Source organism: Bombina bombina, chromosome 2 (genome assembly GCF_027579735.1).
Source record: "Bombina bombina isolate aBomBom1 chromosome 2, aBomBom1.pri, whole genome shotgun sequence".
In the NCBI taxonomy this organism is placed as follows: domain Eukaryota; kingdom Metazoa; phylum Chordata; class Amphibia; order Anura; family Bombinatoridae; genus Bombina; species Bombina bombina.
The window spans coordinates 118949083-118975474 of record NC_069500.1 but is presented as its reverse complement, the minus strand read 5'-3'; the positions used below and the strand labels follow the sequence as shown (position 1 = coordinate 118975474).

Below are 26392 nucleotides of genomic sequence, written 5' to 3'. Positions count from 1 at the left end.
TATTTATTCCATAGGGTCTACGTGTGTTCATTTTAAAGATCCAAAAAGCTTATTTTTTGAATAGCTAATTGATCCTACTGCCACCTCTCAGTTTGGAAGTTATTAGACCTATGATCATCTATGTAAATGATCTAATATCTTCATATATAAAGTGCTTGGCTGCTCCTGTAACAGCCTTACCTCTCTCTATATCATTTATATGTTCTCTTATTCTCACCCTTGTCTCCCGTGAAGTGCACCCTATATATTGTACGCCACAATCTGTGCATGTGATCATGTATATGGCATATAGAGAGCGACAGTTAGTACAAAAATTGCAGTCATAAACCTTTTGTGTATTATGTGATTAGAACACGTTACTTATTAGTGTTCATTCACATGCAATGCAACCTCTTGCTCCACATCTATAGTGTCCTTTGCACGTAAGTCAACTACTTTGTTTTTTAGGTTTCTTTAGTGCTCTGGGGAAACCAGATTGCCAATTGTTACATTTCTTTTAGAAACAAACTGGCAGCCTTTATCCACTATTTTATTCAGTTGTCCATCTGCCCTAAGAATAGGGAGATTCCTTTTTATGATTTTGCATACTTCTCTGTATTAGTTTGAATATTTAGTTACAAATGTAGTCTCGTTTGTCTGACTGTTACCTGATGAACTCTTTTTAGATATTTTAGTTTTCAAAAGATCTGATCTAGGTGTTTGAAAGACCTTCATGTACGCTCTCCTAATGGGTCCCTCAGGATATCCACGTGCCCTCAGTTTCGATTGCAAGACTCTGCTCTCTGCTAGACAGTTACCCTCTGCTGAGTAATTGCGCTTTATCCTTATAAACTGACCCTTGGCCACACCATAATTCATGTGGCGAGGGTGACAACTCTTCGCTTGTAGCAGGGCATTTGCTGTAATTGGTTTCACATATAAGGACAAAATAATCCCATTTCTAGCACTCTCACCTTCTAAATTGACATCCAAATAAAAAATCTTTCTCCTGTCATAGACTGAAGTGAATTGAAGACCTGATTTATTACAATTAGGGAAGTGTACAAAGAGTTCACTTTCTTCTTGTGACCCTGACCATATAAACAAAAGGTCATCTATAAAGCGCTTGTATGCTTTAACCAAACCTCTATATGGATTGTTATCTGCATAGACGTGGCCACCAGTATGTATAAGACCCAGATCCTTAGGTCAAGTTTCAGAATTCATAATATATGCATGTTCGTACTAACGTTTAGTTTTCATAACAGAGACCTATATAGTATCTAGTCTTTTTAATATTGTATATACATATATTTTCTATATTTTTTTAGGTGACTTAGATAAGTTTTAAAGACAAGTATCATCCACACCCAGTCATCATTCTCTTTCTTTTGCTTAATTTTTTTTGTGTGTTTAGATATTCTTTATTGTTTATTCCTTTTTTACTCCATTCTTAGAGTATCTTATACAATGTCAGACATATCTCTCATCCCTTTATAATTGTTTATTAATTTTTTATGGATTTTTTATTATGTACTTATACTGGGAAAAATACAAGTCTAAAATCCAGAATTTTATTTTATTTTATATCTGTTATCTAACTTTTAAAAAAATTGGTTATATAGTTTTTTAATAGTTTTTTATAGTTCTCTAATAGTTCTTCAACAGTTTTAAAATACACAGAATACACCATAATTTGATGGGATATCATATATAGTACAATCCCCCTTTTTTCATAGAGATATCTGTATCTCAATTTCACAACCTTTACTATTAGCCATTTTTTTACTTTTAACTTTAGTCTATTAAAGTAGCTTTTCACAAATACAGGAATAGTATTATTATTATCGGTTATTTGTAGAGCGCCAACAGATTCTGCAGCGCTATAAACAAATGCAGAGTACAACAAAAAATGTATAGGGATCAAACGGGTAGAGGGCCCTGCCAAGAGTCACACTGTTGTAGTCAGTTCTTAAGAAGGTGATCTACAAACAGCTTGGCTCTTAGGCTTACATGCTAAGGGGGTTCAGGGGATAGCAATGGAGGAGAGGAACTGGTATAAAGAAAGGTTAGTGTAGGTTGTATGCATCCCTGAACAGTAGAGTCTTTAGGGAGCGCTCAAAGCTTTCAAAACTAGGGGAGAGTCTTGTGGAGCGAGGCAGAGAGTTCCCAAAGATGGGAGCCAGTCTGGAGAAGTCATGTAAATGGGAGTGTGAGGAGGTAACAAGAGAGGAGGATAGTAGGAGGTCATGAACAGAGCGAAGGGGATGGGAGGGAGAGTATCTGGAGACAAGGTCTGAGATAGTGGGGAGCAGTGCAGTTGAGGGCTTTGTATGTCAGAGCAAGAATTTTGTGTTTAATCCTAGAGGCAAGAGGAAGCCATTGAAGGGATTGGCAGAGAGGTACAGCAGATAAAGAGCGACATGTAAGGAAGATGAGCCTGGCAGGGGCATTCATTATGGATTATAAAGGAGCTAGGTGGCAGCTGGGGAGACCAGAAAGGACAGAGTTGCAGTAATCTAGGCGGGAAAGGATGAGAGAGTGGATTCAAATCTTAGTTGTGTAAGGAAATTTTAGAGATGTTTTTAAGTGGAAGCGGCAGGCTTTAGCCAAGTACTGGATGTGAGGAGTAATAGAAAGATCTGAGTCAAATGTGACCCCAAGACATCAGGCATGCGAGGTAGGGGTTATGATGGAGTTGTCGACCATTATAGAGAGATTGGGGGTGGAGATTTTGGAAGAAGGGGGTAAAATAAGGAGCTCTGTTTTGGAGAGATTAAGCTTGAGGTAGTGAGAGGACATCCAGGAAGAAATGTGAGAAAGACAGTTAGTGACACAGGTTAGCAAGGAAGGAGATGGGTCTGGTGCAGAGAAGTAGATTTGGGTGTCTTAGGCATACAAATGATATTGGAAACCGTGGGACTTAATTAGGGAACCTAATGGTAACGTGTAGATTGAGAAGAGAAGGGGACTGAGGACAGAGCCTTGCGGTTTCCCGACAGAAAGTAGTGACGGGGCAGAGGAGGACCCAGAGAAGGCTACACTAAAGGTACGGTTTGACAGGTAGGAAGAGAACCATGAGAGGGCTTTATCACAAATGCCGAAGGATTAGAGGTTTTCAAGCAAAAGAGGGTGGTCAACAGTATCAGTATAGTAGTTCCTATTTTGTAAGTTGTATTTCTGTCTATACCCAAGACTGATGCCATTAGAGTATCTGCATTTGACACTAATATTTACCCCAGTTTGCCCTAAATAAATATGGATTCCTTTCCACTCTATCCGCTAAACCGGAAGTGAGATCATTATGCCAAACCGGAAGTGATGTACAAACCGGAAATTGTGTAACGTATACCGGAAGTGATTTCATCACGCCACATATACACATTTTAAAACACTAGGCGGTAACAAAACGGAAGTTTTCTTGCGGGATGACATGTTACAAATCTCATTGGTCAAGAGACCATTTATATTCTCATCATACAATAGCCTCAATGTATCTTGAAAAAGGCCCTCTCAAGGGCTGAAACGCGTTGATCAAACCCAAACCAGGATTTATGAGGCTTGTATTTTCTCCCCAGGGTTCGTCTAAACATATTGGTGAGACGTTTTTCAATATACTCCACCTTTTAGACGATATTTTGCACATTTCATTTTTCTGTTTGCCTTTCAGGTATTCCCATTGACCCACATCATTTTTATTTTTAATTTTTATTTTTTTAACAATTTTTTCAACACTTTCTTCATACTTCACTCAGGATTACTATAACACTCTTAGGATCACTCGGACTACTCCAGGGATACGGATCAAGTGGACCTTTTTGTCATTAGGATTGATCTATTACACATTTTTACACATGTACACGTCATTTTTACACACTTAGATGTTCTAAAGACATTTATTTATTTATGTGCACCTTTTTGCACATTTCTGTTTAGGAATAGCCACATCCAGCTACGCCTTTTATTTGGCTTCTTACTTCCCAACCCATATATCCTCTTTTTGTTTTCCATGTTTTTATGTCTTTGTGCTATTATTAAATATACGTTTTAATCAGTTTTTACTTATATCATATTTAATCTATAGGTATATACCCCTAGATATATTTGTTATTACAGATTTATTCCTCAGATCTATTAACCTTTATTGCATTAATTTTCCTGTTTGCATACTTTAGCCTTTGGCGCTCCTATTCTATGTGTTTTCAGTTTACTATTTATTTTTGATCCAGTTAGGGGATCTCTTATAGTGAGCTTGTATGCTCAACCAGGCGCAGTCAACTACATCACATTTGTAATAGTTTCTCTTTTAAATGTATACATATCACCGCTGAAAGATTGCTGTTAGAGTAACTTACAACACTACAATTAAAAGAGATATTAAATTGTGAAAATGTTACTTTAGAAACTCATTTAAATTATAACTTTAAAGAGATGAGAAGACATCATGTTTTTAAACCTAGGGTACAATAAGGTAGTGCCCAGAACTTTATGGACAATAAAACTTTACACTTATTTCTTCAAGATTTAAACAACAAATATAATCTTAAAAAATGTATCTGCACGTAATTCATAGGTTAATATTTGCTCTGAATATGTCATAATGTCGTTTATTTAATTTTTAGTGTGATTTGCATCAACAAAGGCATTTTCTTAAGGCCAAATATCATAATGTATGTCAGTTAAAGGGACATGAAACACAATTTTTTTTCTTTCATGATTAAGATATAGAGGCCGATTTACTAATGTGCTGACGGAGATGATCAGCTGTAGCGGATCATGTCCGCCGCACATTGTAAATGCCTACAGCATGCACATCTGCATTTATCAATGCACATGCATTTCTAGTAAAATGCTTGTGCAATGCCGCCCCCTGCAGATTTGTGGCCAATCGGCCGCTACCAGGGGGTGTCAATCAACCCGATCGTATCTGATCTGGCTGATTTCTGTCCACCGCCTCAGAGGTGGCGAACGAGTTAAGGAGCAGCCGATGCTTCATAAATCAACCCCATTGAATACATTTTCAAAAAAAGTTTGCAATTGACTTCTATTATCTAGATAGGTGTATTGTGTACATGTCTAGAGCACTACATGACAGGAAATACTACTACCATCTAGTGCTCTTGGTAATGTTTAATATTGCTGTTAAAGTGCTGCCATATAGGGCACACTCCTGAACTTGCCTTCTTGCTTTTTAACAAGACAACAAAGAAAATGTCTTAATAGAAGTAAATTGGAAAGTTTTTTTAACCTGTATGTCCTATCCTAATCATGAAAGAAAAATGTTTTGTATTATGTTCCTTTAAAGGAATCATTTGGTCAAAATTAAACTTTCGTGATTCAGATAGAGCAGGCAATTTTAAGCAACTTTCTAATTTACTCCTATTATCAATTTTTCTTCGTTCTCTTGCTATCTGTATTTGAAAAAGCAAGAATGTAAGCATAGGAGCCAGCCCATTTTTGGTTCAGAACCTGGGTAGCACTTTCTGATTGGTGTCTAAATGTAGCTAAACCAGGTGCTAAACCAAAAATGGGCTGGCTCCTATGGCTCCTACATTCAAATAAAGATACCAAGAGAACAAAGAAAATGTGATAATAGGAGTAAATTAGAAAGTTGCTTAAAATTCCATGCTCTATCTGAATCATGAAAGTTTAATTTTGACTAGACTAATTCTTTAAGGTGTGCTGATTCTTATGTAAATTTACATCTTCTTTATTATTTGTAATCTTTATGAAAGTTTGAACTGCAACAAAATTTCCCCTTGTCTGCTAGAGAATAATGCAATCTTCTTCAACACTAACTGAGCCAGATTTACTGCTAATGGTATTTGGTTTAAAATTGACTTGTGAATCAACAATGTTTGTGGTCTAGTTTGTCTCAGCGACATATTTTATTCAATATGAAAGTCTAAATTAATATTTTATGATTCAGATATTGCATGTATTTAAAATCATGTTATCAGTTTACTTTAGTCACTTGGTATTTGTTTCTAGCACAGACATTTATCATTTCAAATAACATTTATTGAAGAGCATATGTAGATAGAATCAGGAGCATGCACTAGTACTACTGCAAATGGCAGCTGTGTTTGCAGCAATGTACAAAGTACTATGGGTTTGATTACAATTTATCAGCGATTTGCTCCAGAGTTGAATTTTTCTTTCCTCCCAAATTGATTGCCACGTTCCTTGAGTGATCATAATGCAAAAAGGGTTTTTGCATTAAAAGCCACAGCCACAAATCCTTTTCAACTGGAAAGTTTCTGAAAAGGCCTTTTCATGTGTTAAGTGTCTGTTTCGAGGAAATGGGAAGTCACACAAAACTTACAGATACAATAATATTTATTTATATTGTTTGTCAAAGCAGCGTTTCCGGGTTGGCATGATCTTAAATCAAGATGGAGACTATGGGGCCGATTTAACAATGTCTGGTGGACAAGATACTCTGCAGCGTATCATGTCTGCCAGACATCGCTGAATGCGGACAGCATACACTGTCGGCATTCAGCATTGCACAAGCAGTTTGTCCGCTAGCAGTGGGTATCAATTAACCTGATCGGATTCGATTGGGTTGATTGCTGTACGCTGCTCAAAGGCGGTGGATCCAGTTAAGGAGCAGCGGACTTAAGACCGCTGCTTCTTGACTCCTGTTTCCGGTGAGCCTGAAGTCTCACATGGAAACAGGGCAAGTTGGCCCCATTCGGGGCATAGTAAATCTGCCCCTATGGGTTTCTATTGAAAGGTCTTATGATAGCTCCTTATACAGGATTTTAAAAGTACTGAAAGTGTAAAGCATTAATTCTCTCCCTCTCTACATTCTATCTGCACAGAAGATGTTCAAACGAGATTGCACCGTTGTGACTGTGTTTTTATAGGGGGACACATTTTCATGCATGCTAAGTTCAAAAACGCTTATGACAGCGCCTACTTTGTTGAACTTGTTAACAGGATTGTGCCTTTGTGATTGTATCAAATTGCAACACTGCCTTCTAGGTATACATTTTAACAGAATGCACAGAGAACAAGTACAGTACATTGAAATAAATCAGAGAGTATACTAATTTTTAAAACTGCATGCTGTTTCCAAATCATGAAAATTGATTTATAACGTTCATGTTACTTTAAATCATTTTTACTGAAAATGCATAATATAAACATGCAAGTTTTCAAAGGATATATTGCTCTTGTGTGGAAATGCAAAATGGAAAATGGACATTTTTGTTAGCATTACACACTGACTTTCCAGTTTATCATATTTTATGGTTTTGTTGTAATTGTGGTACAGGCATATGAATTAAGATAGATTTTTAAATACCTGTAATACATTTTAGTTGATCATTAATGACACTGAAAATATTAACATTTTTTTGTGCTTCAAACTGCAGGATCAGTATTTTTGAGCAATTGTAGTGTACTGTCTATTGCCCCTAGACATTTTCATCAAAAGCTTTGTAAATTACTAAGAAATAGCACACAGAGATGCAGGCTGTGTGTTCCAATTGAGGTAGTAAAATTCTGGATAGAAAGTATTTAACGGCTTCCTCATGGGACTCTGTAGTCGTACGTTTCAGTCATTTCAATCTCCACAGGATTGTTACGCTATTTGAATTGGCAGGAAAAATGTTTTGACACTAAAATTCATCTTATTTTTAAGTGTAGTTTTTACAATCTAAAATATTGCTTTTTAATGATTCATTAACGTCAGCAACAACAATGGTTTGCCTTATCAAAGATAACTATAAATAAAATTCATATAGCAATATCATTTTGGCTTGCGGTTAAATCTGCTGACAAAAAAAAATTATATTAAGAAGTCATAGGGCAAGATTAGAAGTAGTGCGTTATGAGTTTTCCGTGCACAGTGTGGTCTTTTCACAATCAATTTCCATTGCACAGCATTTGCCTTTTACGCAACAATCCTTAACTTGCTCGAAGAGCTGTAGTTAATAGTTTTGCGTAACATAAAAGTTTCACGAAACACTTCAAAAATACATTACAAAGTTCATACATATCTCGCTATAAATAGATATATCAGTCCAAATATCACATATATAAAGAAATATTTATTTAGAAATAAATAGAACATATTCCATTACGAAAACATTTTTCGCAAAATGAAATATTCACATTTACATGTACACTTTTCAAGGAGAATGCGTCATGGGCTTTATGCAACATATTAGGGGTTTTTTTTGTTTGTTTTTTTTCTATTTGTCTTCTCTATTGACTTCTATGGGGAATATGTGAACGCGCACGCGAGTTGGCTGTTTAGATTGCAACAGCTTAATGCGCTCTCAAAATAAGTTATTTTCCAACTTGTAATAGCTGCTCTACCCCAAATGTGAAAAAAGCCATAACGCGCGCTGTATTTTCACAACTGATTTGCCGCGCGACTTTTAATCTTGCCCATAATGGGATTCAATGATGTGTATGGTTGTGTAAATTTGCATTTTTTCTCTGTCTTTTTATTATATGAATGGGCATTGTATTAAAAGAGGCATGGAACCCAATTCTTTGTCTCATTTGTTGAAGGAGCAGCGATGCACTAATGTGAGCTAGCTGAACACATAGGGTGAGCCAATGATAAGAAGCATATATGATAATCCATCAATCAACCAGCTCCCAGTAGTGCATTGTTGTTCCTGAGGCTACATAGATATCCTTTAAAAAAAAGATACCAAGAGAACAAAGCAAATAAGATAATAGAAGTGAAATGGAAAGTTGGTTAAAACTGTATGCTCTTTCTCACTTCTTTTCAAACCTGTCCTTAAGTCTCCCCAGCAGGCCAGGTTTTCAGGATTACCTTAGATGAGAGCCGTTAAAATAACCAAGTTTACTAATCAGCTGATTATTTCACTTGTGCACAAGTTCTGATATCCTCAAAATGTGGCCTGTTAGAGAGGCCTGAGGACAGATTTGAAAACCAGTACTTTGTCTGAATCATGAAAGCATAATTTTGACTTTATTGTCCCTTTAAGTGGAATGTGAAACAAACATTCATGTAATTTAAAGGGACTTTAAAATGCCAGAGATCATAGCCATTCACATGCCAATCTAAGAGCACACATAGCCCCTGATTAGTGAATATACCAGGGGCGTATTTTGGCCTAGGCAGACAAGGCACTTGCCTAGGGCGGTGGTTTTGGGAGGGCTCAGGGCGGCACTTCATGTACTGACTGTGCTGAGCTCACATAACAAACACCGACTCCATGCAGTTCTGAGGTCAAGTTGTTACAGCCTTTAGGGCAGCAGATAAGAGAGAGCAGCACTTTGTGTACTGACTGACTGCGAGACTGTGCTGAGTGAGCTCAGCTCACATAACAGATAACACATGCTGTCTCCGAGCAGTCGCCGGCATGTCAGATTAAAAACAGCAGCTCCGAAGCCATTACATCCCTCCCCCCCCCCTTCTCCCTCCCGAGTGCGGTGCTGTCAGCCTCACGCTTCAGCAAGCACACTGCCTGAACTAACAGTGTACCAGGTAAGGGGGCTAATGTCTGTTAATTGTTATCCCACCCTCCAGCTCACAGAAGGACACAGGCTTTTTTTTAACCTCTTTGCTCCTGGAAGTTATGGGCTGTCAAAAACATTTGTTATATAAAACTGTCCTGTATGCAGCAAATACAAGTACAAAGCCAGATACATTTTTTTCTTTTGAATTTGTGTATGTGTGTAACTTTGTATGTGTGTGCGTTTGTGTATGTGTGTAACTCTATGTATGAGCATATGTTTGTGTGTGTTTTTATGTGTGTGTTTATGTGTGTAACTATGTTTGTGTGTGCATTTGTGTAACTTTGTGTATGAGCATAAGTTTGTGTGTGTTTGTGTGTGTATGTGTGTAACTATGTATGTGTGTGTAACTCTGTGTATGCGCATATGTTTGTGTGTGTTTGTGTGTGTAACTATGTATGTGTGTGCGTTTGTGTATGTGTGTAACTCTGTGTATGAGCATATGTTTGTGTGTGTAACTATGTGTGTAACTATGTTTGTGTGTGCGTTTGTGTATTTGTGTAACTTTGTGTATGAGCCTATGTTTGTGTGTGTTTTTATGTGTGTGTTTATGTGTGTAACTATGTTTGTGTGTGCGTTTGTGTATTTGTGTAACTCTGTAAATGAGCATATGTTTGTGTGTGTTTTTATATGTGTGTAACTATGTATGCGTGTGCGTTTGTGTATGAGTGTAACTCTGCAAGCACATGACACTTTCCCCCACGGACCTCCATTATGTACAAACTGTGTGGAGCTAAGGTATTGTCAAATTGTATACCTGCACTCTGTATGCAAGATTGCTGGTTATATCTGTACCCTATGTATTCATAAATGGGGACATCTCTCTGCATGTGGCATTACTTTCTAGAAGGTATCATTGGTTATATAAACTTCAGAAATGCAGGGAAAATAAGTCATTTTACACCAAGACCAACAAAAAAATTATAGCCCAAAAAGATCTAAAACCTGGGGTGGGGGGGGCAGCAGAATTTATTGTGCCTAGGGCAGCACAAAAACTTAAATGCACCGCTGGAATATACTCTAAAAGTGTATTCATAGTGCATCGGCACCAATCAGAAGCTTGCAATAATCAGAGATCAGTACTCTTTAGAACAAAAAATGGCTAGGTCGATGTTTAAGCTTTTTGGTATTGTATATTGTAAAGTTTTTCAACAAATTATTCTGGGCCTATATAGAGTATGTGTAAGTTAGAGCATGTCAAAGTATTTATGGAGCATATGAAAAAGGGCATATAGTAAAAGTAATTAAATAATACAATAGTCATATTGCTCAAACTTATCAGGAAAAACTGCACTAAAAATAATCGGCTAGATTACAAGTTTTGTGGTAAGCTGAAAAAGCAGCGTTAATAGGTCCTAACGCTGCTTTTTCACTACCGCTGTTATTACGAGACTTGGAGGTTTAGGGGCACCGCACACTTTTTTGGCCTTACCGCAAACCGACTTACGTAAACTTCGTAAAGCCTTTTTTCTATGGGACTTCCATAGCGCCGGTATTACGAGCTTGTCCTTGGAGGACAAAAATTGAGCGGTACACCCTACCCCGTCAATATTTCTAACGCATTTTAAAGTAGTTTTGTCAGTAAAATTTGTCAGTAGTTATGAGTTTTACACTACAAAGCCGTATCATAAACTCATAACTAAAGTGCTAAAAAGTACACTAACACCCATAAACTACCTATTAACCCCTAAACCGAGGCCCTCCCGCATTGCAAACACTATAATAAATTTTTTAACCCCTAATCTGCCACTCCGGACATCGCCGCCACTATAATAAACATATTAACCCCTAAACCACTGCACTCCCGCCTCGCAAACACTAGTTAAATAATATTAACCCCTAATCTGCCGCCCCTAACATCGCCACCACCTACATTATACTTATTAACCCCTAATCTTCCGCTCCGGACATCGCCGCAACCTACATTATATTTATTAACCCCCAATCTGCTGCCCCCAACATCGCTGCCACCTACCTACATTTATTAACCCCTAATCTGCTGTCCCCAATGTCACCGCCACTATATTAAATTTATTAACCCCTAAACCTAAGTCTAACCCTAACACCCCCTAACTTAAATATAATTTAAATAAATCTAAATAAAATTACTATCATTAACTAAATAATTTCTATTCAAAACTAAATACCTATAAAATAAACCCTACGATAGCTACAATATAACTAATAGTTACATTGTATCTAGCTTAGGGTTTGTTTTTATTTTACAGGCAAGTTTGTATTTATTTTAACTAGGTAGAATAGTTATTAAATAGTTATTAACTATTTACTAACTACCTAGCTAAATCAATGGGGATGGAAAAGGGTCTCTAAAAGTATCCCCTCCCACAAACCACATTAAGGAATTCCTCCTCTTAATGAGGGGTTTCATACCCCTCTAATTAAATCAGAGGCAAACATAGAGGTTGTAAAAAAGCCACCCTTCCTCACAACTAGCCTGGTTTCTAGTGAGACAAGTAACACTTTATTTGAAAGAGGACATTCTCCTCTTTCATTAGAGAGATACAACCTTTGGAAAGCATCTTGAATATTTTTTTTATCTTATCTACTCTGTCTTGGTTATTTAAAAACATATATAAATTAACTTGTTAATTGATCCAAGCAAGATATGTGTACCATAAACCACTATATAATTACATTGGTTTGCGGTTACAGAAATAGTGTTGTGGAAAAAAAGATCAAATTAAATTAAAACACTTGTAAAATGTTGGCTTAGAATTATGCAGAACCTTAATAAATTAATAAAATAAACTAAATTAGTAAATTTTTGAAAATAACATTGTAGTTCAATAAAAATTGTGGTGGTGAAAAATTGCTCTTATATGTTAAGTATTTGTAGTCTACACTTAATGTAGTTCTACCGTTAGCTTCTATTCAGGGTTCATGTAAAAAATATAGAATTGTGCACATTTTTTACTGCTTTATCTTCTATAGACCCTGAAGTATCAGGCTTTCAAAAGATTTAATAATAATAAAAGGTCAAACATTAATATTAAATAAAAACTAAGATCAGAAGATACAATAATCACTGCCTTGCAACAAGAAGCCTCCCATTGTTAATGTTAGAAAGGCATTTCAACAAGTTTCCAGCCAAGTATCATTCGGTAAATGATGGCGTCTGAAGAAAAGATTATGTTCACTTCTAAGTGTAGAATAAAAAAATAAAGAAATCTCAGTATAATTCCAAATCAGTTAAAATCTCAAATATTTATATTTAGTTTAAATTTACCTAAATGGAATATTTTTGTGATATTCACAATAGTGCAGACAAATTATTACTAACAAAGAACTGGAGCATGGTGGAAATGCAAATACAGACATTTTTTTTTGGGGGGGGGGGGGGATGAATAGAGAAAGTCCCCTCTACTCATTGAAAAATCATTCTAAGATATAGGGAAATACCATAAAATTGTAAGCAACATGTTCTAAGCAAATGGGAGAGGACAGGGAAGGGGGAATTAGAGCAAAAAACAACCAGCTAAAAGCACTTTGACTGCACAGTTTAAAACAAATTAGCCTACATTACCACAAAAATAATAAAATCACTAATTAAATACCTTAACTAGGACAAAAGCCTGAGGCTAACTCCACGCTGAGCAGGCTACCACGTGGGGTCTTTTCTGTCTCAAGTATTAAAAAGGGATTTTCTCCACTGTGCCATGTTATAACCAAAAACTTTTTTTTTTTTACCGGGATTTCACAATTTGGCATTTCGTCTTTTTTGTTGGCAACCAAAATCTTTTGTACAGGTTTTTTGAAAAATTGAAAAGGTGCAAAAATTGTTTTGAATATTCGCAATTTACAATATCCAGAACCTTGTGTTAGCATCTTCTTACAGTAATTGCAATTATGCAAAGATAAACCTCATTCGCTACAGTTTTGATGTGATTAATGTGGTGCCATAATTGCAGTGGAGGAAACCTGATTCTCTAGAGTGAGGTTTAGAACTATTGGCAATATTTAAACCTCATCATTTGGAGGTTTTTATGATTAACAGTGTGAAAACTGTTAAAATCCCATTCTAAAAAAAAATGAGCTAATATACTTCTAATAGGAACACATTTCACATTCTTTGTTCTTCTAGATTTCTGATGTACATCTCACCAAACTGGAAAAATGTCTCAATCAGTAACTTAAAAAACATGCCCAGTATACACATCATGCCCATATATAAATAGCATTCAAATTATTTACCAGATAGGGTGGATTTGGATTACAATAGGTTAATCTTACATATGTAAATGATGATTTCCTTACACACTATAAAAAAGGATTAATACAAAACAACTATAATGTTAACATAGGAAGTATAAAATGGCCATTGTATTTCTTAGTTTCCGTTGATTTTCTGGTATTCGTCCCGAGAAGTACTTAACAACCACAAATACATTTTCAGGAAATTTTCAAGAGAAAACTTGTTTGTGGCTGTGGGCTTTTATAGGCTGAATCTATTTTGGATTATGATCAGTCAAAAACACACTTCCCATATTGGCTGAAACCAAAACCTTGTTGAACAGATAGTGATAGAGGCCTTAGTTATATAAATTAATTGTAATTAATTATGTTTTCTTTTTTTAAGATTTGGAATTCACCACTCATGATAATTTGCTAGTTTAGCTATCCATTTTTTTTATACTTTGGTTGACCCCACCTAGCTTTCTATTTGGTTTATCAATAGAATAGTGTTAGTTTATAGTTTATATATCACAATTTACTTATAATGGGGCCTATTTATTAAAGGTCTTGCGGACTTGATCCGAAAGTGCGGATCAGGTCCGCAAGACCTCGCTGAATGCAGAGAGCAATACGCTCTCCGCATTTAACATTGTACCAGCAGCTCACAAGAGCTGCTGGTGCAACGCCGCCCCCTGCTGACTCGCGGCCAATCGGCCGCCAGCAGGGAGGTGTCAATCAACCCGCTGCTTCATAACTGGTGTTTCTAGCGAGCCTGCAGGCTCACCAGAAACACGATGCGTAAAGCTCTATTCGGAGCTTGATAGATAGGCCCCACTATATATCTTTAAATATGAATATATTTATACGTTTTAGCACAATGGTATATTATTACATGATTATTATCTTTTTTTGTATATATTTTTATAGCTATTTATGTAGGTTTCTCCTTTATGAAGAATATTTTCCAAGGCTATTAGCTATGGATGTATGTCCTAACACTACACATGTATTCACTAAAGAGATAATACACCACTTGGTTTACAATATAATACTATTATTTTTAGTTGTCTGAAGCACAAGGATCTGTTTTGTTTTTCATTCATTGACACCCTGAATGTTTTATTAAAGCCTCTAAAAGGGTGTGATAGTTTATTCCATCTTACTATATTGAGGTGTTGCCTCCTAATGTTAACTAATGTTTGGTTTGTGTGGCTTATGCATGCACACTGACTATTAGGGGATGCTGAGCTTGTTCTATATAAGTATCATGCTGAGTTAATTTTAATTCACTTAAAGAAACGGCGCTTAATAGAGGCAGATAAACATGTAGCACTTTTATATTAACCTGTATTTAAATTATGCAGCCTCTACATTTTGTGGTAGTTATTCCTTAATCAGAAGTTATTTCTTAAGCGTACATTGGTTATATATCTGGTGTTGCTTCATATCAGTAGCAGTCAGTCCTTTTGGATAGCAGTTCTGTCTTGCTTATCATACTATGGACTTTGCATCATTCAAGTTGTCTGCAATTCAGCTTGCTGGGTGGCTCCCAAAGTGCCCAGACTTAGCAGTAGGTGCATATACAGTATACTTGTAAGCACATTTTAACCTTTTAATTTTTACTATTGGAATATAAGATACTGCACCATAAGACAGCACTACTGTTTGTCTTTTACATTTAAAAAAAATAATGTTGACTTCATACCAATCTGCTATTCATGAAGCTGTGTAGACGTTGTGTTCCTCATTAATGTCTTCTCTATACTTTTGGGTAAATCTTTTTGTAATTAGGCTTTGTAATGCAGCACAATTCCATCTACATCTGATTTAAATTACCACTTGGATCCTATATAATTTTCTTCATAAATGGAAAGAGTCCACAGCTACATTCATTACTTTTGGGAATTCAGAACCTGGCCACCAGGAGGAGGCTAAGACACCCCAGCCAAAGGCTTAAATACTCCTCCCACTCACCTCATCCCCCAGTCATTCTTTGCCTTTCGTCCCAGGAGGTTGGCAGAGAAGTGTCAGACATTTGTCTCTTATGGAGGGTAGTACTCTTCGGCATGGGACTGGAGTTTTAAGTAGTCCTGTCAGCCTCTCAGTGAGAGTATAGGTAAAAGTTAGAGTCTGGAGATGTAGGAAGAGTCTTTCTGCTAAACCATCCTGATTCATATTTTACAGCTCCACAAGCAATCAGCGTTGACTAGTTTCGCTGCCTGCTTTTTTCTCTCAAGTCCATGGCAGAAGCGATGCTACTATCTGTCACAGTTGAAGAGCCGTGTTCTTGTTCCACGGTGTAGATTCCGGTAAGATCGTTTCATTTTACTTTCATCATGAATGTATTGTAATTATAACTGTTTATCCGAGAGGGGCTACAACCTTTCGGGGATAACTTTAACATAGGGTCTCCTTTTTGTATCTAGTAATCAAGGGTTAATATCTCTTGAGGGGGGTCATTGAACGGGGGGGTTATAATCATGTTTGTTATGTGATTCTGTCTGCTACTGTGTAGTGTTGATTCAGCTCATGGCTATTTTGAAACATAACGGCCTATGTCTAGTGACGCAGCCTTTACGGTCGGGTGCGCTTTTGCATGGACTGCACAGTTTACCTTGTGACTCCATTTCCGCATTACTGACTGTGTGGCAACAGAGAAATCCTGGGCACTTTCATGTTCTACTAAGGCACGTTTTTGGTGTTGCTGAAGGATCCCACTCTTAATGGGTCTGGGGATTCTCAGTCTTAATCTTCGACTGGCTTGCATGCATAGACATAAGGGGATGAAGTAATCTTCTTATAGTCTTTGTTATTTGTGTATCCTTTTCCAGTTCTGAGCTTGGAAGTCTTATCTTTTATTTTCATCCGATGAGGATGATTTTAATTTGGTTTAAAGCTCATGTTGTGGTGTGATGTTTCCTTCGGGAACTTTCTTCTCTGGAATTGATACTCGGGATTTTGTGGTCACACTGTTTACAAAAGTCTGTCTGACTGTTCTTTATCCCTCCATCTCAGGGGAAACTCTGTGGCCTTGACAGTGCTGGGGCCCTTGGTTTTAGGCTGGCTCTGACTGGGTACAAATCCTTCTGTCTTTGAGGCCTAGTTCAGACACGTGGCACCTTTTTATGTCCGGTTGGTCCGGTGGGGGTGCCTAGTTATCACAATATGATTTGTGTTGTTTACTTGATTTATTTACAAGCTTCAACTAGCATCCTGAGAGGACTTGAGGGTCTGTGGTTGCTTAGGGGCATGGGGGATTGGTTCAGTCCTCATTCACCTTTCAATCTAGTGGGCCCGGACAATCTAGTGGGACCAGTTGATATCCGCGGTGACATGCTCAGCCGTTTCCAATTTTTCCAGGAATTAGAGTGTTCCTTCCCATTGTGGGTTGGAGGCTTGGAGGATTTAGGTCCTTCATACCGCCATTCTTACGGTTTTGCCTTTCATGTTCTCTATGGAAGTGTCATTTTAGGACTTGTTCCTTTTAGAGGTTCTCTTCCTTTGGGTCGAGACTTTCTTGACTTCGTCCGGTTTTTCTGGTGACTTTGGCCTCTTAATTAGGAAGTAAAGGCCGTGAGGCTCTGTCTTCCTTTGGGAGTTAGTCGTCTCCATATCAGGGGTGATAGGAGGTGTTGTCTCTTTTTCCAAGCTTTTTGCTTAGGGGATGTTTTCCTGCCTGGGTTTGGGATGCTTTGCATTCTTCTCCCTTGGGTGTGGTCCTCTGGAAGATTAATCTGAAAGGATTATGGAGACTAACCTTTCTTTCTACTCTCTTTCGGGTGACTCTGTTCTCGTTATCATTTCCCTTAGTGTTGCCCTTGGGGCCTTTGGGCTCTAGAGAAATTGTGTTAATTTGTCGTGGCCTAGCACCTTGTTGGGTGGGTGTTGACCTTCAGCTAAGGGTGTTCTCTTCCCTTTGGGCTGGGAATTATGAGTGAGTCCTGTACCCATTCTCAACCCCTGTGAGGTCTGATTGCTTCAGACGGGGTACCTTGTGTTCCCTGGGGGTGGCGTTCGTTCTAGGATGATTCTGGGTCCCGGAGCAAGAGTTCTTGTCTTGGATCCTTCTTGGATGTCTGTAGACTTATGATCCTGTGGACTGGTTTGGGACAACCTAGTTTTTTCAGGGACCTTATGTGGCAACATAGGGTCTAGCTCATTGGGCTTGCAAGCAGGAAGGCCAGAGTTCACATCCACCTTCGGGTACTGGTTATAAACTTTAAGGCCTGACTTGTCCTTCAGGCGGAGTGTGCTGCTCTTCATGGGAAGTTTTTTCTCTGTTGTGTCAACAGTGGTGTCTGGATGATTTTTTTCATTCGGTCCGTGTTTTGATCATACTATGGCTTCATGTCTTGTGGACATGTACGCTGTTCTTATCTGTGCCCTTCCCTTTTGAGGGGATAGTTTGTCTTCCTTATGAGCTGGGGTTTCCTCTCTCTAGAGGGTCTTTGTCCTGCCCTGTGTGTAGGAGGTTCTAAGAGAGCTGTTACAGGTCTTCCTATGGATCTATTGCACTTTTCTCTTTTCGAGGTCCCAGGGGCTTCTCCTTGGGAGTGCCTTATTTTGGAGGAGCGGATTGAGTTGGCACCCAAGCTCTGTTGGGGTGGTTGAGTCCCCCCATTTTCTTTCCATTCCCTGGGGGCTTGTGGTTGGGGTCTTTCTGTCCCCCCTGTCTATTAGACATGTTTGTCGCTTGGGCTGGTCCAGTGTGGGAGCAGGATCTGAGATCTGTTGCTCTGCTTAATTCATCCTCGGAGCATTTGAGGTATGGTACGCCTCTTGAGGTTTCTCCTTTCTCCATGTTCAAGATTTGTGGGAAGGACTGGCAGCTCTTAGATAGCCTGCGACGTTATCCGCTGGTTAGTGGATACTTAGCAATCTGAATGATCCTATCTTCAGCTGCTTTATGCTTGCCCTGCAAGTATTTAAGTTTCAGAGTCATTTTTAGATGACTGCAGCGTGCAGTGTTTTTGCTTCAGGTGTTGTTCGTCAGACTTATCTGAGCTTGCTGCACAAGGTTTTGTTTCTGAATATTTTGGTATTCTGAGCTACCTTTTTGTGACTTGGGGACCTTCGTCTTCAGTTGCTTTTTAGAGTGTGGTTGCACTGTGTCAGGGGAAAAACCTCTCTGTTTCAGACTCCCGGCCCTATCCCGTGGTTTCTGTTTTTATGGGGTCTGGGCGTTGCCTCCCCTTGTTTCTATGAGACTGGTGGGTCTCTGTTGGTCTGGAGTTCCTTATGCTAGCTGGACAGCTAGCTCAGCATACTAAGGCACTGTGGCTACTCTGCACTGTAGCAAACCGAGGGTTGCAAGTTCGATCCCCTGCGAGGTCTACTCAGCCTTCCTCCTTTCGAGGTTAATAAGATGAGCAGCAACTTGAGTCCCTTAAGAGGGATTAGCCGCGCTTTACAAGTACATTCATGTTTTCTTTGTGTCTTTTCTTCTTTGTGGAAGAATACGGCAGCTTGTTCTCTTTCTTTGGTAAAGGGTATGTTGTTTGGAGACCGACTGCTGGGTGACGGTGTTTCCTGGAGGCTGTTGACTCAGTCGAGTCTAGTTCCTGCGGTCTCTAGCAATTTCTTGTGGACTATCTGTGGTCAGTGTCCTTGGGCCTCTTCCTTTTTTAATTTTCTCAAAGTAGTTCTCGGCTTTGGGCGAAGCGGGATGTTGTTGGGTAGGGGTTTTCAGGCCTGGTGCCCTCAGAATGGGCCGCCTCTTGTACCCTCCCATTTTTTGCATTCAGTGTCCTCTATAGCTTGGGTATTGTTTTCCCAAAAGTAATGAATGCAGCTGTGGACTATTTCCATTTATGAAGAAAAACATAAATTATGCTTACCTGATAATTTTCTTTTCTTCAGATGGAAAGAGTCCACAGCTCCCCATGTTTTTATGTGGGGCGGCCGTAATTTTTGTTCTTCTGGCACCTTTTAACCCTGATATTTTTTCTACTGTTCCTTGTTCCTCAGGCAGAATGACTGGGGGATGAGGGGAGTGGGAGGAGTATTTTCCTCCTGGTGGCCAGGTTCTGAATTTCCAAAAGTAATGAATGCAGCTGTGGACTCTTTCCATTTGAAGAAAAGAAAATTATCAGGTAAGCATCATTTGTTTTATTCCTTTAGGTAATTCAGGGGGCAGTAATATGTTATCCATGGTGAATAAAACTGTATTTATTTTCACACCTGTGCAGTGTCACTACCCTTTCTGTTATTTTGGATTCAAATCCCATGACGCCACTAACATTAGGATTTCTCCTAAATTGATTTTAATTGATGCTTTTGTTGGCAGTCTATTTTGCAGTTGTGTTGCTGTCATAACTGTAGTAGCCAAATTTTGTGCAGCAATTAATATATTGTAAGTATGCAAATGTCAGTCTCTGTTTAGGAGTTAATCTGTCTGTCTTCTACACCAATATGTTCTGGACATTATGGTGTAGTGTGAAAAGGTTCTTCTATCGGTTTCTGCTTTGTCATTCAAGAGATAATATTCTAATCACTATTAAATGTCAGCACATAGTTATTATGTCCACAATACAATGGTTGGATTGGACCACACACACACACCATATAAGTATCAGTTTTAGAGTTTGTTTCACTCCTCTGGCTCTCCTTGGGGATCCCATTTTTTATTCCCTTAACCATCAGACAATATTCACATGCATTTTGGTTAATTTAATTAAATTACAAAGCTATATGTGTATCACTCTTGACATATTTTCTTCTGTAAGTTTTAAATCACCTTGAGGAACATGTGTACAAGTCTTTCATGTCAGAATTGGTTGTTTATTATTAAAGGGCCATTATACACTCATTTTTTCTTTAAAAAAAATGTATAGTTTTGCTTATTTGTAAATATTATTGCTCTGATTTTCAGACTCCTAACCAAGCCCCAAAGTGTTATGAGAATACCGTCAGCTACCTTCTCCAGCTTGCTCCTGTTTGTGTAAAGGGTCTTTTCATATGCAAAAAAAGGGGGAGGGGGGTGTCTTATTTCCCACTTGCAGTGGGCTTTCCAGCTACCTTTTCAACAGAGCTAAACTAAGAACTTCTAAGTAAGTTTTATACTGGATTTTTATATCAGTATCTGTGCATCTTATTCTTTATAGTAGTGTCTATTACATGCAGTTATATAAAAATGAGTGTATACTGTCCCTTTAACTGTTTACTTTTTCATCCCATACATTTTACATAATCACCATTATTTTTAAAACCGTGTTCGTACAACAGCCCCCATTTATGTTTTTCTGCATTTATTAAAATTAAAAGTCCACATTGTAGCTATGTTTTATATTTAATAAATGTATTCTGTAACACGTTTAAGGAATACTTCCCCTTTCCTTTGTGTAGCCAGTCTGCTGACATTAACTTATTTGCTTTTCATAGAGAATTTGTTTCTTAATACATTGTTCAGGATTCTAACGTGAACTAAGAGACTGCTATTTTGTATAAGATGTGATTTTTTTTTTTTAAATGAAAACCTTATTTTTTTTTATAGCAAGTGGGTAGAGCCCTGTTTAGCTATACTGAATCTCTGAGGCTCTAGTCTAGACCCATGCAAAGCAGTTAATGTGTTGTTTTTTTATTATTATTTTAATAGTTATATAGCAGAGTTCAAAGAAACTCCGGCATATTTGTGTAAATGTTTTAAATACAAGTGTGTAGATAATTTGCATTGAGTTTTGTTTATGAACACATTTACCCTGTGCTCATGACAGACTAACCACTTCCTTTATGGGATGCAACATGATTAAGGTCAGTTAAACCAAAACGTTGTGCTTTCTATTTATGTGATGTCCCAATAAACAAGAATTGAACATTACTTCAAGTAGCGTTGCTACCTTTTGTACATTTGGCATTGATTATAGGGGTATGTGCAGGACCCCTGGAGCGTGCACCGGATTGCAGCAAGTGCTGGGCATTCTTTACTTTTTTTATAACATATAAACTGCAAGAGAAGCTCTCAAGTGTCTGAACATATCAGGAGATTGAATACCTTTGCCATTACACATTCTACACCTTGCAAGACAATTATTTTTATTTCTAATTTAAAAAAAGAAAAGTTATACAGTTTTAGAGCTCATTCTGAAATATCTTATTTTTTTGAGAGATTTGCAGCTCATTTTTGGGCATGATCCATAATTTACTGTCTATTTATCTGAGTGTAACCATTATGAAATGTACAATTGCTGAGGAGTTATGAAGAGTTTATATAGCTTGGGGAAAGATTAACTCAATGATATGTTAAAGTTCACAGGTTCAAGCAACACTTGGGGCACATCATATTTTTTAATATACACAAACAACTATTACAAGGGTTGACAAAACTTTTTTAGCTTGAGTCTTAGCTTGTATTGCTGATATTGATAAATACTTTTTTTTTTTTTTTAAATATTGCTTGACTGTAAAATACAGGATATCAAAGCTTTCCAGCCAAGCTAATTATTTAAATTTACATGATAAATGTGCAGCTTGAATTTTTCAAATTCCCTATTAAGTGAAATAAAAGGCAGGGATATTCCTGGTTTCAGCAATTTTTTGGGAAATTTGAAACATTAATTCTGCGATCCCTCCTAAATAAGTTTAACCATCTGTTGATAGATAAAAAAAGACAGCATAATTTCGAAAATCAATAAATCTGATATTTATGCTTTCTGATGTCTATTTTTTATGTTATTAGAAAACAGAGAGGCAGAGCTGTTACCAAAACATGCAATCTTTGCTTTTACAAAAGAACAACTCACACGCTGTTTTCATTTTGCTGTTCTTAATTCAAATTGCAATTAACTTTTAGAACGTGTTGCCCTACTTTAAGTGCAGATAGCAAATTTATTAGCATTTAAAATTGAAACAGCAACATCAACACTGATATTAAACTGAGAAGCCAAGACAATGTTCAACTTAATTGCAATATAATACAAAAGATGCTTATTTAAACTAAATATTGCTTTTGAAGACATATCTTTTTAATCACAGATATCTGGTAATTCATATGTATTTAGAGTGCTGTTGTCAACTAAATCTACTTTTTTTAATAAATACAAAGGTCATGGAATTTGAATCCTGATCTACCTCCTGGAAATATTGAATTTGGGCATGATAAAGTGATGATAACCGTAGAATATCTCACAGTGAATTTTTGCCACTATTTTCAAAAATGTCTCTATATTTTTTTTTGTATAGGAAAAGTGATTCTGACTTTAAAATTAAATGAAAAGGATAGAAAAGTCAAGTCTGAAATGTGCATGAATCCATTTTAATTTTAAATAAACACATTTTTAGAATATACTTCTATGAGCTAAAATGCTTGTAGTAAAATATATTACTGTTTCAGCGGCATATGCACATATCCTACATATGACTAGAGCAGTGATTTTTAACCTTTTTTTTGCCGTGGCACACTTTTTACATTAAAAAATCCTGTGGCACACCACCATCCCAATTTTTTTTTAAAAAATCACACGTAGCCTAATACAGCATATATATATACACATACACACAAACACACACATACCGTATGTATTGTGGTGTTATGCCATGCCTCCTACAAACTACCCCTGCACTGGGAGTAAAAAAACAAGCAAAGTTTAAAAAATATGTCACACTGTTGTCAGTCTGCTGTGGCACACCTGAGGATCTCTCACGGCACACTAGTGTGCCACGGCACACTGGTTGAAAAACACTGGACTAGAGGATCAGGAATCAAACACCATACCTACTCAAAGAGTTGTTGGTGGTTGCAGTGCTTCATTGAAGACTTAATTTGTGCCATATAAACGAAAACTGCTGCTGACTCTCTGAGAAGGTGTGCTATTTGAATGTTGGCGCACAGGGGCATTCACAGCATATGTGCATATACCGCTGAAAGAAAACCAGTAATAACTTTTACTAGAAGCATTATTGCTAAGGGACATATATTGCAAAAAAAAAAAATTATATTTCAAATTTAAATGCAACCATGCACATTTCAATTTTGACCTTTGTATCCCTTTAAAGGGACATTAAACACTAAACAAATGCTAGATAGAATGATGCATTCAAAGAAAAGATTAGTCTGAAAATAACCTGTAAAAGATTTTTTTTTAAATTACATTAGCTGTTTAAATATTGACAAACTAAGTGTAAAGTTTTAGTGTCTATAAAACTATGGGAACTGCCATGTTGTAACTTAGGTTTCCTTCTCTGCTGTGGCCAATTAGGGGCAGTTATAAATAGGTCACTTGAGTGTGCAGCCAATGACTGTGTAAAATATAACAGTGTTCTGCACTTCCATTTCTAACAGGAACTGAAAAGCTCACAATTTCATCATGGAATTAGCGGAAAAGGGGACAAAATAAATAATGAATGTATATTGCAGACCTTTTTTTATATTTATGATTTATCATGTTATATTACTATCTCAAAGTGTTTAATGTCCCTTTAAGTAGTTACGAAGTGTGACACTCCTTGAAAAAAAGTGATTTTGTAAATTGATTATTCTATTTCTGTTTTTCTTGTAGAGCTTTGCCTGCAATGATGCAGTGGGTTCGGACACAGAAGCCAGGCGATAGTGGAATCAATATTGTTACTGCAGATTTTGTAGAACTAGGTGATTTTATCAGCACTGTCATAAAACTTAATCATCTTTTGGAAGAAGAGGATTGCACAACTTGATAATGCAAGAGACCTAGCAGAAGTCGTACAAAAAATGCTGCAGTGTAATTGTAATAGCAAAATTCTGTTGTAAAACATAAAAAACAAATGTTCTCATTTTAAGAATCTCTCAGATGCTTGAGTCTATTAGCTAGAGGGCTACTGGGGATAAGCAAAATATTTTAATGCATTTACAACATAAAAATGCTCAATTTTGCACCTAGAAGATAAAAAATATTAGTAATAAAGAGTTAGATACAAAATTTGTTTATTACAAAAAATCCCAAATTTGCACACAGCTATTGAAAATTTTATCTCTAGTTACAACAAATTATGATTTTATATTTACCACTTTAGATTTGAATAGAACAGTCTGTCTACTCAATTTTGACTAGAAAATGTTTAATTTTGCCTTGAAAGCAATAAGGTAAACATTCATATTTAATTAGTATGGATTTCCCTGCAAGATGGAAAATACCGTGGGTAAATTGGTGTTTTTTTCCAAAATACATTAATTTCATATTTTTTGTAAAATATACAGTATATGGTTAATCTGTAAATATAAGTAAGGCATATAGTTGAAATTTGAAAGCATATACACATTCAACTGTTTAAATATTCTATATGAACCAACAATTGCAGTTTACATTTAAAGGCACCCAGATCACTTACAGCACAGGTCACATGCCAAATGTGTCAACCATTCAAAAATATAAACACTCAACCATCCATATTGCATGATTGTGATTTGTATTGGATAAAATGGCTACCCTGAAGACCCTGTCCCTATAAGGATATTTAGATATAATTGAATTCATATTATGAAGCAAATACTAACTTACCAGTAAACAAGCTCTGTTTGGGAGTGGGGGAGAGAGGGGATGACCCCTCCCTTGGTTTAACTTGTAGCAGGACTTATTTAGAAAGAAACTTAAAAAAATCAACCCTGAAATTATGACAGTATGTGCCCCAAAGAGACTTCTTATGTGGCCCTGTATTTCAAACATTTTTTATTCTTCTATGCACATCTTTCATATACCAATTTCAAACAAATTTGTCAACCTTTGAATTACTGCACAAATTACATTTCTACTATAAATATAATTTCTTATATTTTAACACTTTACTTCCACACATATCACCATGGAATGCACATGAAGTAGGTATGAAAGTCAACACTTCCAGAGGGCAAAAAATATGTATTTTTTATATTCATTATATATTTATTTAAATATCTATGTACGTATGATCCTTAGAGCAATAATGAGTTGTAAGCTCAATTAAATTGAAAATCAAGGGCCTATTAACAGTATATATTATATTTTTAGTTTCTAAAAGGCTTACAATTAGTGATCAAATTGCCCCTGTTGTATCTCCAATTTTAACAATAGTTCCCAAGTGACAGACAGCACACACCTGATGCTCGTGGTAGAGGGCCACTGCACACACCTCTCTGTAATATGTAGACAACTGATTTCCACAGCACCAAAAAATGATAGGAAAATTGTTAAATAAACTTAGCCTTTATTGTTCCATTTCAGCACTTGGCACACAGCAGCAAAAAAAGCGACGTTTCGGGCTGTTAACCCTTACTCATGCTTATTCAGAACACCTGTTAGCTGCTCCTTAAATACCATATGACATTAACCCTTAATACACCAAATAACATTGTGTTAACTAAACAACTACAAAATATCGCCACCTAGTGGTCAAAACTCATTATTCCTATAAAAATTGTTAAATACATAGTTAAAAACAATCTGCTGTTAGTAGTTACAATTTCCAGATATATATCTTATACATTCATCATATGATAATATTATTATTATCTTTGCTACAGTTTACTTATTTACAGTGAATACAATATTGTGTTGTATTACAAACTGAGAAAAATATCTTTTATTTCAAATTTTTAAATTCAAATTTTTACTCACAAGAATACTGTCATATCTATTTCTCTATTGATCCCTTTGGGAACTAAAGCATCTAACTTGTGTATCCAGAAGGATTCTTTCCTCTTTAGCTGAGTTTCCCTATTCCCACCCCTTCTATGGGGTTCAACACTATCAATGACTTGCCACCTCAA

The 26392-nt window shown here is 36.8% G+C and overlaps 1 protein-coding gene across 1 annotated transcript in view; it reads left to right on the top strand.

Moving 5' to 3' along the window:
- Window positions 1-24327, top strand: part of PLCXD3 (phosphatidylinositol specific phospholipase C X domain containing 3) — a 270514-nt gene extending 246187 nt beyond the window's left edge. The window contains exon 3 of the mRNA XM_053700430.1: window positions 24174-24327. Coding sequence (XP_053556405.1) covers window positions 24174-24327 — 154 coding nt within the window. The remainder of the gene's footprint in view (window positions 1-24173) is intronic.
- Window positions 24328-26392: the final 2065 nt, after the last annotated feature.